Source organism: Tachypleus tridentatus, chromosome 1, assembly GCF_004210375.1.
Source record: "Tachypleus tridentatus isolate NWPU-2018 chromosome 1, ASM421037v1, whole genome shotgun sequence".
Taxonomy (NCBI): Eukaryota; Metazoa; Arthropoda; class Merostomata; order Xiphosura; family Limulidae; genus Tachypleus; species Tachypleus tridentatus.
In genome coordinates this window covers 108,452,551-108,466,300 of record NC_134825.1, presented here as the reverse complement: position 1 = coordinate 108,466,300, position 13,750 = coordinate 108,452,551, and the positions used below count along the sequence as shown (strand labels likewise).

Below are 13,750 nucleotides of genomic sequence, written 5' to 3'. Positions count from 1 at the left end.
TTTTTGAAATGTATAGAATGAAAACTTTATTTACTGTGATTAGAAATGAAAGACATTTTTACTATCATGTTAAGTGTTTTGAACATCATGTAAATACAGATCATTACATCTCAGGGCACAAAACCAAACTGCTGTTCAACAGTGTTTGTTTTTATAAACACAGGAAAAGTTTACGAAATATGCAAGATTTAAGACAACACTCAAAACTGAAACTTGGATCATCAAATTGCATTGAAAAACTGTGTAACTTTGTATTCCCTAATAATACGAGTTCCTTAACCACATTTCTATTGGACCAAACATTTATATAATGTGAACCATCTTTTCTCAAATTTTAGTTTATTTAATTATTGTATTATAAAAGTCAAAGATGTCTAGAAGCATTTTTAAAGTAAACTTTTTACTTTTTTGTGATAGACGTGTATATTAAATAAAACATGCAAAGTAAACTTACGTCTCATGGCAAGACAGATGTATCATAACCCTACACCACATCAGAAAAAGTTACATGGTAATTTGATGCTTGTCTCTTGTTTAGAAACTGATATTGGCAAGCTTTGTATAACTCAAACACATAAAATGGTAAAAAATTCTATGGTCAATTACAAATTGTTACACTATCAGATTTATCTTCCTAAAATTTAATTTTACACTATGAACTTTGACCTTCCTTGCAATAAGATTTTCTACCTACATAATAACTTTGATATAATTCTTCTAAACAGTTTAATTAGTTATATACAAATATATTTCAAGTCAAAAGATAAAATGCTTATCTATTACATCACTAACATAACAAAAACAAATGTTAATTTTCCATGATTTCTGTGTTTGATCAAGTATGACAGTTTAGACATCACAATGACAACTGGACAGGATTTTATATTGTCAAAGGAGCTCTACTGGACAGTCTGATGATTAGACACATTGTCAACGGAGTCGTGGTCCAATGTCATGAGGGTGTTAATAAATCTCTGAATTTCACTTTAACTAAGTTTAGTTAAAATCAACTTGTAGACATTTAAAAGATGTAATTTATAGTTTTACATTTTAAATTTTGTTCCTTATTTTGATTGGATTTAAATTATTTTACCATTTTATGAAAACTGAGTTCTCATTTGAGGAAAAGTGTAAATGTTACTACTGTGAATTCTTTGGGCTGCGTAATGCAGGTTTCATAATATTAAGTTTAATATTGAATATGATAAATCTTACAATTTAAATACACTGTGAAGCTGACAGCCAATACTTTTAGTAGGTTCACACTTAATCTGGCACAGTTTAAGCAATACTCTCAAACAAATAATAGCACAAAAATATTTGTGAAGAACTGTCCAGGAACTAAATATAAAACTGTTTACTTTTCAGTATAACACTTCACTGAACTATTAGTTTTTTTACTTACACTTGTATGCTGTATGGCTGTTCATAAAATTGAACCACTATTCATATTTGGTTACTTGAATCAAGTTCCAACTTCTAATTCTAATCTATTGTAAAAAATTATTAATTGAAAATCTAAGGAATACTAAAACAAAAGGTTCAACTCCTATCAAAACTTCTTTCTTGGCCCATGCGTCACATGTGTAATAATCCAGAAAGATCTAGGGTCAGGTAGTTTTTGCCTCTGCTTGTGTCGACCGTAAGAGTTACAGAAAACATACCAACGTTCATCAATTTTTTTAAAGTAGCAGTCCTTACATCTTAACTTCAGGACATCTTTATCTTTGAATCCCCGAACTGGCACAATAAAGGGAGACATGACGTGATTAGTTAAGACACGGTTACTTTCACGTACACTTGGACCACACAGATTACCTGCGTTCCTTCCCATGCATGTCAGGAGCTGTACATTACACACATGCAAATTATTTTTTTGGTAAACAAGGTGAAAACCACCCACACAACCAGCAGCATACACTGGAACAGTGTTTGAAGAGAAACCAATCAGTCTGTTCAAACAAGGCCACCTGCTTCCTGATAAACATCTTGATAGTAGCATAATGGTTCTTTAGAGGACAAACCTGAAATATCAGATGGAAAAAATGATGTAAAAAATGAAAACAGATATTTATGATGTGATTATTCCATAGATTCAGCAAATTATTGGATATAGTAGATATCAGTATTAATACAATATATGTTCCAATCATTAACTGGGATCAATTACTTGAAATATTTCTCTTAAAATAGTTTTGTAATCACCATCATAACCACAATGATTCTACATCAACTACTAAACACCAATGAATAAAGACTTAACACAGATGTAATTACAATAATCAATTTATATTTCTTACCTACTTTAAATCATTAACATTTGTTTCAACTGAGTTATCACAGTGAATTTATGTTCAAATTAGAAAGAAAAATAACCATTCATAAACTGTTTTAAGTGGTACAGATAATGGAACATTAAAGTAATTTAACGTCTAGAACAAATTCTAAAAAAATGATAGGCCTTACTTGTTAGCATAAAACATCTAAAATATGTTTAAGATATCTATAAAGTTACAAATGCACAGTTTACATTCTTCTCGGTTCTAGACAACTCGTGTAATAGAATTAATTACACCTTAATTACGCCAAACCTAATTCAATTTAAGCATAAAAGAACGGCGATTAATCGTAAACATTATAATTTATAACAACTGAATATTCCCATATTAACGGGCGTAACACTTAAAAGAACTATTTAGACTAGTTCAACCATGTTTATATTTTTAGATAACTAACGAACAGAACTAGTAATACAAGTCACAAAGTTAGAACATGATGTTTTGATTACAAATCTTCAGTTAATCTATGAATTTACTTATTGAAACATTAAAAAATATACTGATATTAATGTTATCCAAGTAAAATACTTTTCAAAAACCTAAAGTTCATTGCTCACCCATACTTAAGTAATGAACAACACTAACCTTCCATTCATACAACACACTTCCAAACACAGCAAAACTAGCGCCATCACTGACTAAAATATGTAAATAATTATTTTACATTTAATATGTGTTATAGGCCTAACACCAAAATATTATTTTCAATATGTTTATTGTGTGATAAATATATATCACAAATTACATTCACATTCTTTGAGCCATAAAAATACCCACACATACATTAAAAAAAAATACATAACTGTTTTGTTTGTTTTCTTGAATTTCGTGCAAATCTAGTTGAGGGCTATATCACACTAGTTATGCTTAATTTTAAGTAATAGAACAGGGCAACATTTTTTTTATCTCTTAGATACCAGAAGACATCTTGCTATTTCCCTAATCTGTTGTAAAACAAAAAAAATAAAGGACGACCATAAACCATTATAATTTTCATATGAATATTATGCCAGTTTTTATTTTTTGTTTCCAATAAATCCCATCGACCCGTAAAGTAGTTTTGACGAACGGCGTCAGTTAGTGGGTTTATTGTTAACGCATGGTGGACTAGAAGAAAGTTAATCATCTACTCTTAAGTTACTCTTTAGCTGCATATTGAATTATTTTAAAAGAAAAAAATCAGTGGTTATTGATCATTTTGTCAGTGTTAAAAATTCAATCTTAGTGAAGAAAATTATCATGACGTTTTTAACTTTTGTCATTAATACGGCATCCTAGTGACGTATTACAGAAGTTACACAAAACTTCTTTTTTACGCCGACACCCTTGTCCAATGGACGTAGTGTTTCTAAGCCTACTGTAGAGTGTAATTAAAATTAAACTATATTTGTTTAATTTTACAAGGTTACTTCTTTCATTAAGATGATAAACTTTAACATGTAAGAAGATATCAAAGAGTTGTGTTTATAATTTTTTATTGAGTTAACACTTAAAGTCTGATAATTAACTCCATTTTTCATGGGAGGGCGCATTTTAATGTTTTTTTTTTAAAAACCATGAAATATTCATTGGCCTCATGGTTAATTCACAAGCCATTTTACACAATACATTATATCAATTAAAAATATTGTTAATTTCTGAATAATAATTAGACGAAATAGAACTTCCCCGTGAGTGAGACTCTTCGGTGAGTTTGAGAACTTATCACGCTGAAATTTGATGTTCTAGCCATTGGCGCTGAAACAAGTATTCAAATAATTGGTTTGTTTAACTCTAATATGGAATGAAATATAATAGTGACATATTTGCCAGTTATGAGACGGTTCTTGTTCCAAAGAATTTTTAGATTTGTCATAAAGCACCAAAATAACATCAGTGACGACCAAAATTACTTGAACACTGTTTATAGTTCTACACTTAATGTTATTATGGTGGCTGTTTTGGACTAATACTTACAAACTAAGACTGTGGTAAGTGGGCAAGTCTTCGAATTTACAATACTAAAATCACGAGTTCTATTCCCTGTGGTGGACACAGCAGATAGCCTGGTGTAGCTTGGCTATAAGAAATACACACACACTTTTGTTTAATGTACCTTTATTTATTTCTCAGTAGATCAGTTTGTTTGTTTCAGAGCAAAATTACACTCGGGCTATCTGTAATGTCCACCACGGGGAATAGAAACCCAAAAGGGTAATGTTGTAAGTTCACGATTAATTCCAAGGCTCGATTGCTAATAGAGGAGACAGAGCGCAGATTGTCTCTTGTGTAACCTTATATTGAAAGCAACAAACATATTATCTAATTGTAAGTACGGTAAGAACTATTCTCAATATATTTGAACAATAAATAAATCTATTGTTCTGTAAATGGCAAGACACAATGTATGTCTAAAAGATGTCATTGTCAAATCCTGAAACAACGAGTTCAAAGGAAAAATGACGTCGTTGAAAAAACGCCCATCATTTCTTAACTTGTGTAAAAAGCTACGTCCATCAGAAGTAAGCAGACTTTGTTTGTTTTACAAGACGTAAGTTATTCTTTATTCTTGTGTGTGGCTTCGCAACTGTCTAAGTTTTAAAAAAAATTGGATTTGTTTACTCTATAAGTGAATGTTACGATTGTAATAAGTTGACCAAGTAGACTGATTGGAAAAAAATTAAATGTTTTTACCTCAAGTGTTTTTCTTTGTGACCTGCCAAGCTCGAAGCATGTGTATTGTGAAACCTTTACGAATTGAAACGTTGCTTTAAAGTTATCGTTAAGATCAAGACGAATCAACAATTTTCGTCGTTGCGGCAATACAATTCTTAAAAACGATAATAAAAATATTGAGTTGCAAAGGAATATATATTCAAAATGTTACTATTTTTATACAATTTTGGAATGAATGAAATGTATCATTTGTGGACACTTCCATTTTTGTTTGGTTTTCAGACGATGTTTTGGGTTTCATGATGAGTGTTTTCTGTCTTTTGTTTGATTTCAAACAAACGTTTTCAATATACATGTAAAACGGCTCGTTTGGGTTGAGAAAATTTTTTATGTAGAGGAGCGAACAACTTTTCGACCTTCTTCGGTCATCGTCGAAACGCTGTTCGCTCCTCCACATAGTGTTTTCTCTATCCGTACCAACTGTTTCTAAATATATATTTTTCTCTATAAGTGGGTTTTCTCGTCATCACTGAAAGGTTTTCAATTTCCATCAAGTACATACTGCCTTTCAGTTTGGGTTTGAAACAAAGTTTTAAGCCTTCTACCATCACCCCCCCCAAAAAAATTATGAAAATACTATAAAAACATTGATGAAAAATACTTTACAAGAATGGATAAACTATGATAATATAAAGAATGAGATGTCGCATATTCACAAAGTTTAAAGATGAGCTGTATATAAAAATAACAACAACCATGACAGCTAGTCAGTTAAATTACTTTTAAAGTTAGAGTCTTTATACTTTAAGTCTGACTACACATTTGATGTCACTTCCACTTCGGCTTGTTAGATGGCTCATGATGTATCTAAGCAACAACAGCCACAGATATCGGAGGAGTTTCTTCAGTGTACAGATTTAGTCTTTCATTCTAAAAGGAAAGAGAGATAGGTGAATACACACTGTAAAATAATTCACAACCAAGTTTAAATCTATACTAATGGAACAATACCAAATTTAAACAACTCAGTTATTTCACGTATTTTCTTCAGTCTAATGTTTGTTTGCAAAAAAGTTTAACTATTTTATAATGGAAGACCTAGAATTATTTTCTTGACATAAGTTGTAGTTCCATGTATCAGCTCGGTTAATGACAAGCTTATTTTATGATCAAATTATCTTACCTGTAGAAAAATAGTATTACTTGTTTGGTTATTTTTAATATTAATTTTGTGTTATACAGGTGTGGTATATATCTATGTATGTATCTATTTATGTATACGGCCTATATCTTGTAGCGCAGAATGTTTTCGATAATAATTTTTTTAATGGTATTGGGATATTTATTAAAAAAAACTGAAATTGTTATTTTTCAGGTATCATTTTAAAGCTCTAATGTTATACCTGTAGCCTGGCATTAGTTCATGTTAGTGGAATTGGTAAATATTTAGACAATAGGCCTAAGTAACGTAAATAGAACGTTAAAATTTGAAAAGGAGATAATTCTGTTATTCTTCAGTTAAGGAAATTGATCACAAACTTAATTGGAAAATCAGCCAAACTAATGCAGAGAACCACAAATTATGTCAAAAGAAAATTTTTAGGAAGTTTCTTCATCCAAATGTCGCCAAATTTAAACACATCTGAAGGTCACTTTAAGTCGAGCCTCATTCTATCCTCATATCGCGTTCAAGAAATTAGAATTTCCATAATAAAATAAACAGTCTACGTGTTTATCCCACAAAGAAACGTTGGATTGAAGATTGCACGTGAAATGTCAACATTAATTTCGATTTAAATTTAATATTATTCAGTTAGTGTTAATTAAAAAAAAAACTATGTTGGAGTGTGTGTTTTCTTATAACAAAGCCACATCGGGCTATCTGCTGAGCCCACCGAGAGGAATCAAACCCCTGATTTTAGCGTTGTAAATCCGTAGACTTACCGCTGTGGGGCATACTATGTTGGAAAGATATATGTTTGTTCAAACAGTTTCTAGAAATGTTTATTTACGATAAAACACAACTATGTTACTTACTGTCTAAAACAAGCAACATTAAACATTAAAAGTCTAATTAATGTTTATATCGAAGTAACGTTGGTGTTTTAAGTGATGATACGACAATGAAATGACTTACACAGGAAATGGGTAAGGAATAACCACGTCAACTATTTTTAGGTGATATATTCTATTTTTGAGGGCGATTGTTTATCTATAAAACTTAATATAAAAAGTAGTTAGTCAAATATGGTAGCTTACTGAACATATTACTTTATATCGCTTACCGTCCCCTAGTGGCTCAGCAGTATATCTGCGGACTTACAACGTTAAAAACCGGGTTTCGATACCCGTGGTGGGCAGAGCACAGATAACCCATTGTGTGGCTTTGTACTTAATTCAAAAACATTTCGCTTACCTATTATATATTTTCCATATAAATTTCGCTTACCTCTACCAACATACCAATGCAGTACCGCTCCATCTCTCGGATAGTATCCGAACTATGTCCAGTTCCATGAAATGACAGTGTTCCATCTCTTCCGGCATATTCAAGTATTATGTCATCACCACCAGGATGCTGCGTTAAAAATAACGAAATATATAAACGGATAATTAATAATATTAACAAATATTTTAGGCTTTTAACACGACTTCTTATAACGTGTTAAAAGGACAGAATATAAAATATAGTAGTATACGGTTTCATAACTCAGTTTCCTTTTGTTCATACATTGTTTTTTGTTTTTATTTTTCATCACATCTTCAAGCAGAAGAGAGTTTAGCCTTCTGGTAGCTCTCTAGCCTTTGGCGGAAACAAGACGACTTAAATACATACACAAGCCAGTATATTATTTATAAATACGTATTGTGTTATGCACACAAGATTTATCACGTTCACAAATTCTGTTGATTAATTTACTACTGTATTAGCATAATGCGTTTCCGTATCGAAACAAAACTCGAATTATTTAACGCTAATAATTTCGAAACGAGTTTTAAATTCGTACTAAGGTAAAATGTTTCGTTTGCTACGTTTCTTTACATGACTGAATCTAAAACAAAACCTAATTCAAACTTCATTATAAATTTAACTGAACCTTTACCTCCTTCAGAAAGTCAGTGACGTCATAAACTTTATCACAGATAACCAACCAGCAGTCGTTCGGGATGCAGTGTTCAGAAACGTCCGCTAGAGTGTACATTGGTATGTGGCAAGAGTTACTGGTCGATCTTTCACATATGGAAGCTTCCTTGTACAAACCAGCTTTATCCATGGTCAGTCGTACAATGCTCGCTATGATGTCTTTCATTTTCTTTTTCTGAGAAATAAAGTTAAACATTTCGATTGGTTTGAATTTCACGAGGGCTATTTGCACTAGCCGTTCCTAATTTAGCAGTGTAAGACTAGAGGGAAGGCAGCTACTCATCACCACCCATCGCCAACTCTTGACCGTAACACGGCTGAAAGGACAAGCATGTTTTGGTGCGACCGGGATTCGATTATAACGCTAAAGTCGACTTTCTTTCCCTGGATATATTTCACTCCGCAGCTCAAACTACAAAATTTTATTTGAAAAACAATTTTGGTTTTGTTTCAATTTGAAACGTTACAGAAACAAAAACCACTGAAGCTCCTGGAATCTTTACGCCTGTATGACGTAGTAACCAATAGCAACAAGAACAGAGAATAAAACTCAAAGTGACTTGCATTGTACTGTATGTTTTGAATTTCGCGCAAAGCTACACGAGGGCTATCTACGCTAGCCGTCCTCAATTTAACAGCTACTAATCACCACCCACCGCCAACTCTTGGACTACTCTTTTACCAAAGAATAGTGGGATCGACCGTCACATTATAATACCCCCACGGCTGAAAGTGCGAACATGTTTGGCGCGAAGGGGATTCGAACCATCGACCCTTAGATTACGAGTCGAACGCCTGAGCCACCTGGCCATGCCGGGCTATTTTAAAAGAAATAATTCTACAGATAATGTCTTAATAGTTTAGAATGCTGCACCATTTATGCCAGTATTTGAATTATTATTACTGTTATAAGTTAAAGTTAAGTTTATATTATAGTTGTACATTAAGTTTAACAAAGTGTGAAAAGTTGAAATTATGACTTTCACCATGAGGAAATTAACCTCCATTTTCTTTGGTTCATTTTCTGTATATTCATAATGGAGGATATCATCCATCTTTCTGACCTGTCATTTGATACCGCGCAGATCAAAAGTGGAATGAAAACGTCCAATAACAAATTTAATAAATATAATCTTGTGTTTCTTGGCAGCATGCCAGTATCTTTCAGATATAACGAGGTGTCTCTTGTTATGCGTTTTACAGAGAATTACACACCTGTAATTCGTTTTTAGCGAAATAGTTTGTGTGTGTGTGTGTGTTTTTAAAGCCACATCGGACTATCTGCTGAGCCCACCGAGGGGAATCGAACCCATGATTTTAGCGTTGTAAATCCGGAGACATACCGCTGTACTAGCGGGGGGGGAATAGTTTAAGAAAGTCTGCTACGAATAGTAGATAATATATTTTTGTTTTTGAATTTCGCAGCTACTCATCACCACCCACAGCCAACTCTTGGGCTACTCTTTTACCAACGAATCGTGGGACTGACCGTCACATTATAACGCCCCCATGGTTGAAAGGGCGAGCATGTTTGGTGCGACCGGGATTCGAACCCGCGTCCCTGACTGGGTTAAGTCAAACAAAATATTAGTTTGTTGTAGCATAATTTGTTATAAACTAGGCCGAAAGAAAGAAAAACAAAAGATATATAAAGTAACGTTTAACAACAACCAAAAACCGAAAATGAAAAGTTTTTGGGCCATTATGTTCTATAAATTGTTTGTTCTCAAACCGGTAAGATATACAGTTCTCTTGTTTTTGTGTTAACAACTTTACCCTTGAGGAAATGACTGTTATGCTTTTCACTGCTCTAGTAAGGCTTATTTCGCTCACTGAGCTGGGTGTGGTTAGTATGCCATATCTTGAATTTTACGGTATATGGTTCGCGTCCCGTTGCCACAAAATTGGGGATATAAGTGCATTGTAATATTGACAATCAGTTACAACCGGCGGTGGGTGTGATATAGTAGTTACATTTCCTCTTGTCTATAGGTTCAAATCAGAATAGGCTAGCAACATCTTACGGTATTTGGTACAAATATAATTTGCAAGCAAAGTAGAAAACTGTTGACCACAAATAGGAACTAATTAATATATTAATTTTTTTTAAATAAATGATCCTTCTGAATAACATCAAAGTCAAAAACGTGGTTTAGTTTCACATTAACACTACTAATGTACACGTTGGACATAAGCCAATACACTGCAGAGTGTAATATAATCGATATTCAAGGTCTAGCCCCAAAAAAATGACTAATAATGAATAGCTGGAGAATATTATGGACCAATCACAAGCCTCTTCTAGCGGTGTGTGTTTATTGGATCTATTCAGTTATCTGTGAACGAAGATGAATAAGGCATAGTGCAGTCACACTTCATCAATATATAGTTTGTTTGAAGGTTTTGTTGTTTTTGGAATTTCGCACAAAGCTCCTCGAGGGCTATCTGTGCTACCCGTCCCTAATTTAGCAGTGTAAGACTAGAGGGAAAGCAGCTAGTCATCACCACCCACCGCCAACTCTTGGGCTACTCTTTTACCAACGAATAGTGGGATTGACCGTAACATTATACGCCCCCACGGCTGGGAGGGCGAGCATGTTTAGCGCGACGCGGGCGCGAACCCGCGACCCTCGGATTACGAGTCGCACGCCTTACGCGCTTGGCCATGCCAGGCCCATTGTTTGAAGGTAAGTACAAACCTATACAATGGTCAACCTGTGATCTGCCCGTCACGAGTGTCGAAAAGCGGTTTATAGTGTTGTAAGTCAATACAAAAACGTGTGTAGGAGGTATTCACCTTCCTAAAAATTCCATACTAAATATTTACAATGAATTAAAATGTTTATTCCATAAGATAAATGCAGTTAAGAAAATAATGAAACACTATGAACATAATATAATATATCCGTGTCAACGTAAAATATTTAATATGGTATACGAACACATTAAAGGTCAAGCAAGGTTGTTCTATGTTAAACAGATTCTTTTGTATTTAGGGCTGACCAATACATAAGAATGGATTTTAGCGAAGTCATGAATAAATAGCCATCTCCACTGAGGGCTAAAAACGCTAAAAATCGGGCTTCGATACTCGAGATAAGCAAAGTTAAGATAGCCCATTTTTGCAGCTTTGCGCTTGGCGACAGTAACAAAATCACAAATGCTTAACAAATGTTTAAACAATCGTTTCAGAAAAAAAACCTCTCTCTTCAATTTTTACAAGTATTAAATCTCCCTGTAAAAATATGCTGAGTATATATCAAAGATAAGCCTAACAGTATCTACAATCAAACGAAATGGAACTCTACAAATTACCGGTTATACATTTATAAACAGTTTTTATACTATAACTATTTCATTGTATTGAGTACCTTTGATACAAGAGTCAACTTAATGTTAATATGTATTGTTGGATTAATGGATATGAGACGTGTGGTGAAGAACTCAGTGAACTGCTTGAAATATCGTCTAGAAATCCAGTTATTTAATTGAGATGGACTGGACAAATTAAAAGTTCGATCTTTGCAGTGTGTACAATGTGGATAGACCATTGTGTATGTTACTATGATTCAGTGTTTAGCGTGTCGGACTGGGGACCGGAGATTCGCTCTTGTTACTGAAAAAAATCTTTCTGCACCTTGGAGTTATGCATGCGTTATAGGAGAGACAGTCAAGTTTCACCACTCGGTCTGTAAAGAGCAGCCAAAGAGGTGGCGGTTGGTAATTGTCACTAGTTGCTTTCTCTCTGGTCTATCACTAGGAGAGACTATTCCGTAATTTCATGGGTAATTTTGTAGGAAATCGAAGAAAAAGATAATGTTATTTGTTGAATAGTTTCTCTTTGTTATTTTATTAATGAGAAGATATAAACTTTAGACCTAAGATTAGAAATTAAAATTGGTTATGATCAGGTTATCAAAACAGACAGAATAGGGCATGGTGTGGTGGTTAAGGTGCTCGACTTGCAATATTCCGGTCGAGGGTTTGAATCCCGCCACTGAATATTGGCCAATCTCACTAATCATTGGTGAAAAAGGATCCCAACAGTTTGCGATGGGTGCTGTTGACTAGTTGCTTTCCCTCTTGTCTGTCTTGATAAACTAGGGACGACTAGCACAGATAGTCCCCGTCTAGCTTTGCTCTAACCTCAAGATGAATAAGACCAGTCAAACGTATGTGATAAATATGACAACAATTTGTATCAAGTTTCAAGAGTTTCGTTCTGATAGACCTTTTCATTTCGTTCTTCTCATAGTACGTTTACTTATTTTGTAATGACGGTGTACTTATTGTGACAGTCTGAAATAATGTAGTTTTAAGACATCAGATCTTCCATGTCTCGTGCCACGAACCACCTATTCTCACTATCAGTGGACTTGGGCAATTTTGAGGGCTTATAACGCAAACACCGGGCTCAATAATCGCAGATTACTTATAGCCCATAATAGACCTTTACGCTTAACTTTCAAAACAAATCAAGTAAAACATTCAGTGAACATGTTTTAAAACTTCACAACCCTCAGAGTCTAGTTTGATGCAATAGAAGTACTGAGTAGCCCAATATTTAGGTTTCAGCTTAACAATAAACGAACATTAAACATACGTCATAACGTTCCGATGATAAGAACGAAAGTTAAACGTTTTGGTTCCGTCTTCAAAAACATTTTTAACACGAATGTTTAAGTTACACACTTTTTTATGCACAAAAGTAGAAAATGAACAAATCGTTTCTTACCTTTGTTGAGAAGTTATCTTAAAATTTAACGTGTATGAAACTACTGTGGATGTGCACGTTAACCTAAAGCCACCCCTTATATCTTTTGATCCAAACTTTGTTCACCCGACTTAAATACTTACGAGGTTGCGAAATGGCATGCGCAAGTTTTACTACGCATCGGACTAAGTGATTCGCGACGTAAGATGGCGGAAATCGTTTTGAACTTGTGAAATGATGAGTTTGGTATGCATTTATGTGTACGTACATTCACGTTTAGGACAAGAGATTTATCAGTTCTTATCATGATAAGTTATAGAACAAACATTTAATAAAATGAAATAAAAACTTTTAACGTAAATAAGTTTACTGATAACATAAAGAAAACATAAATTAACACAGATTATCTTGGTAATATTCAATATGAGTGAATTTGTTTACAAAAATGATCGACGCAGATTGCAGGTTCGAGTCCCATCACCGAACATGATTGTACTTTCAGAAATTGAAGTATTATAATGTGACGTTCTATTCCACTATCCACTGGTAAAACAATTATGTATGTTAAAACGGCTCGTTTCGATTGAGAAAATATTTTATGTAGAGGAGCGAACAACGTTTCGACCTACTTCGTTCATCGTCAGGTTCACAAAGAAAGAAAGAGTTAACTGACCGGAAGCTGACCACATGTTTAAAAGGGGGTTGTGTAACTGAGTGTCGGAATGTAGAGGGCGGTGATAGATGTTTGAATATATAATTTTATATTATTTATTAAATTATATTTCTCTACAAGTGGGTTTTCTCGACATCACTCGTAAAACAATTGCCAAGATGACCTAGCGGTGGGTGATGATGACTAGCTGCCTTTCCTCTAGACCTTCACTACAAAATTCGTAA

At 33.7% G+C, this 13,750-nt stretch overlaps 1 protein-coding gene across 3 annotated transcripts in view; it reads right to left on the bottom strand.

Moving 5' to 3' along the window:
• Positions 1-13,750, bottom strand: part of LOC143257639 (cytochrome b5-like) — a 34,442-nt gene continuing 20,692 nt past the window's right edge. Inside the window, exons 1-5 of one of the 3 annotated variants that reach the window (XM_076516679.1) lie at positions 12,875-13,021; positions 8,099-8,314; positions 7,444-7,572; positions 2,925-5,924; positions 1-2,024 (exon numbers count right to left, since the gene is read on the bottom strand). In XM_076516679.1, the coding sequence (XP_076372794.1) occupies positions 5,862-5,924; positions 7,444-7,572; positions 8,099-8,305 (399 nt within the window). In that variant the 5' untranslated portion in view covers positions 8,306-8,314; positions 12,875-13,021 and the 3' untranslated portion in view covers positions 1-2,024; positions 2,925-5,861. Of the gene's footprint in view, positions 2,025-2,924; positions 5,925-7,443; positions 7,573-8,098; positions 8,315-12,874; positions 13,022-13,750 lie in introns of those variants that run through there. The other 2 variants (XM_076516687.1, XM_076516694.1) reach the window with 2 other exon arrangements.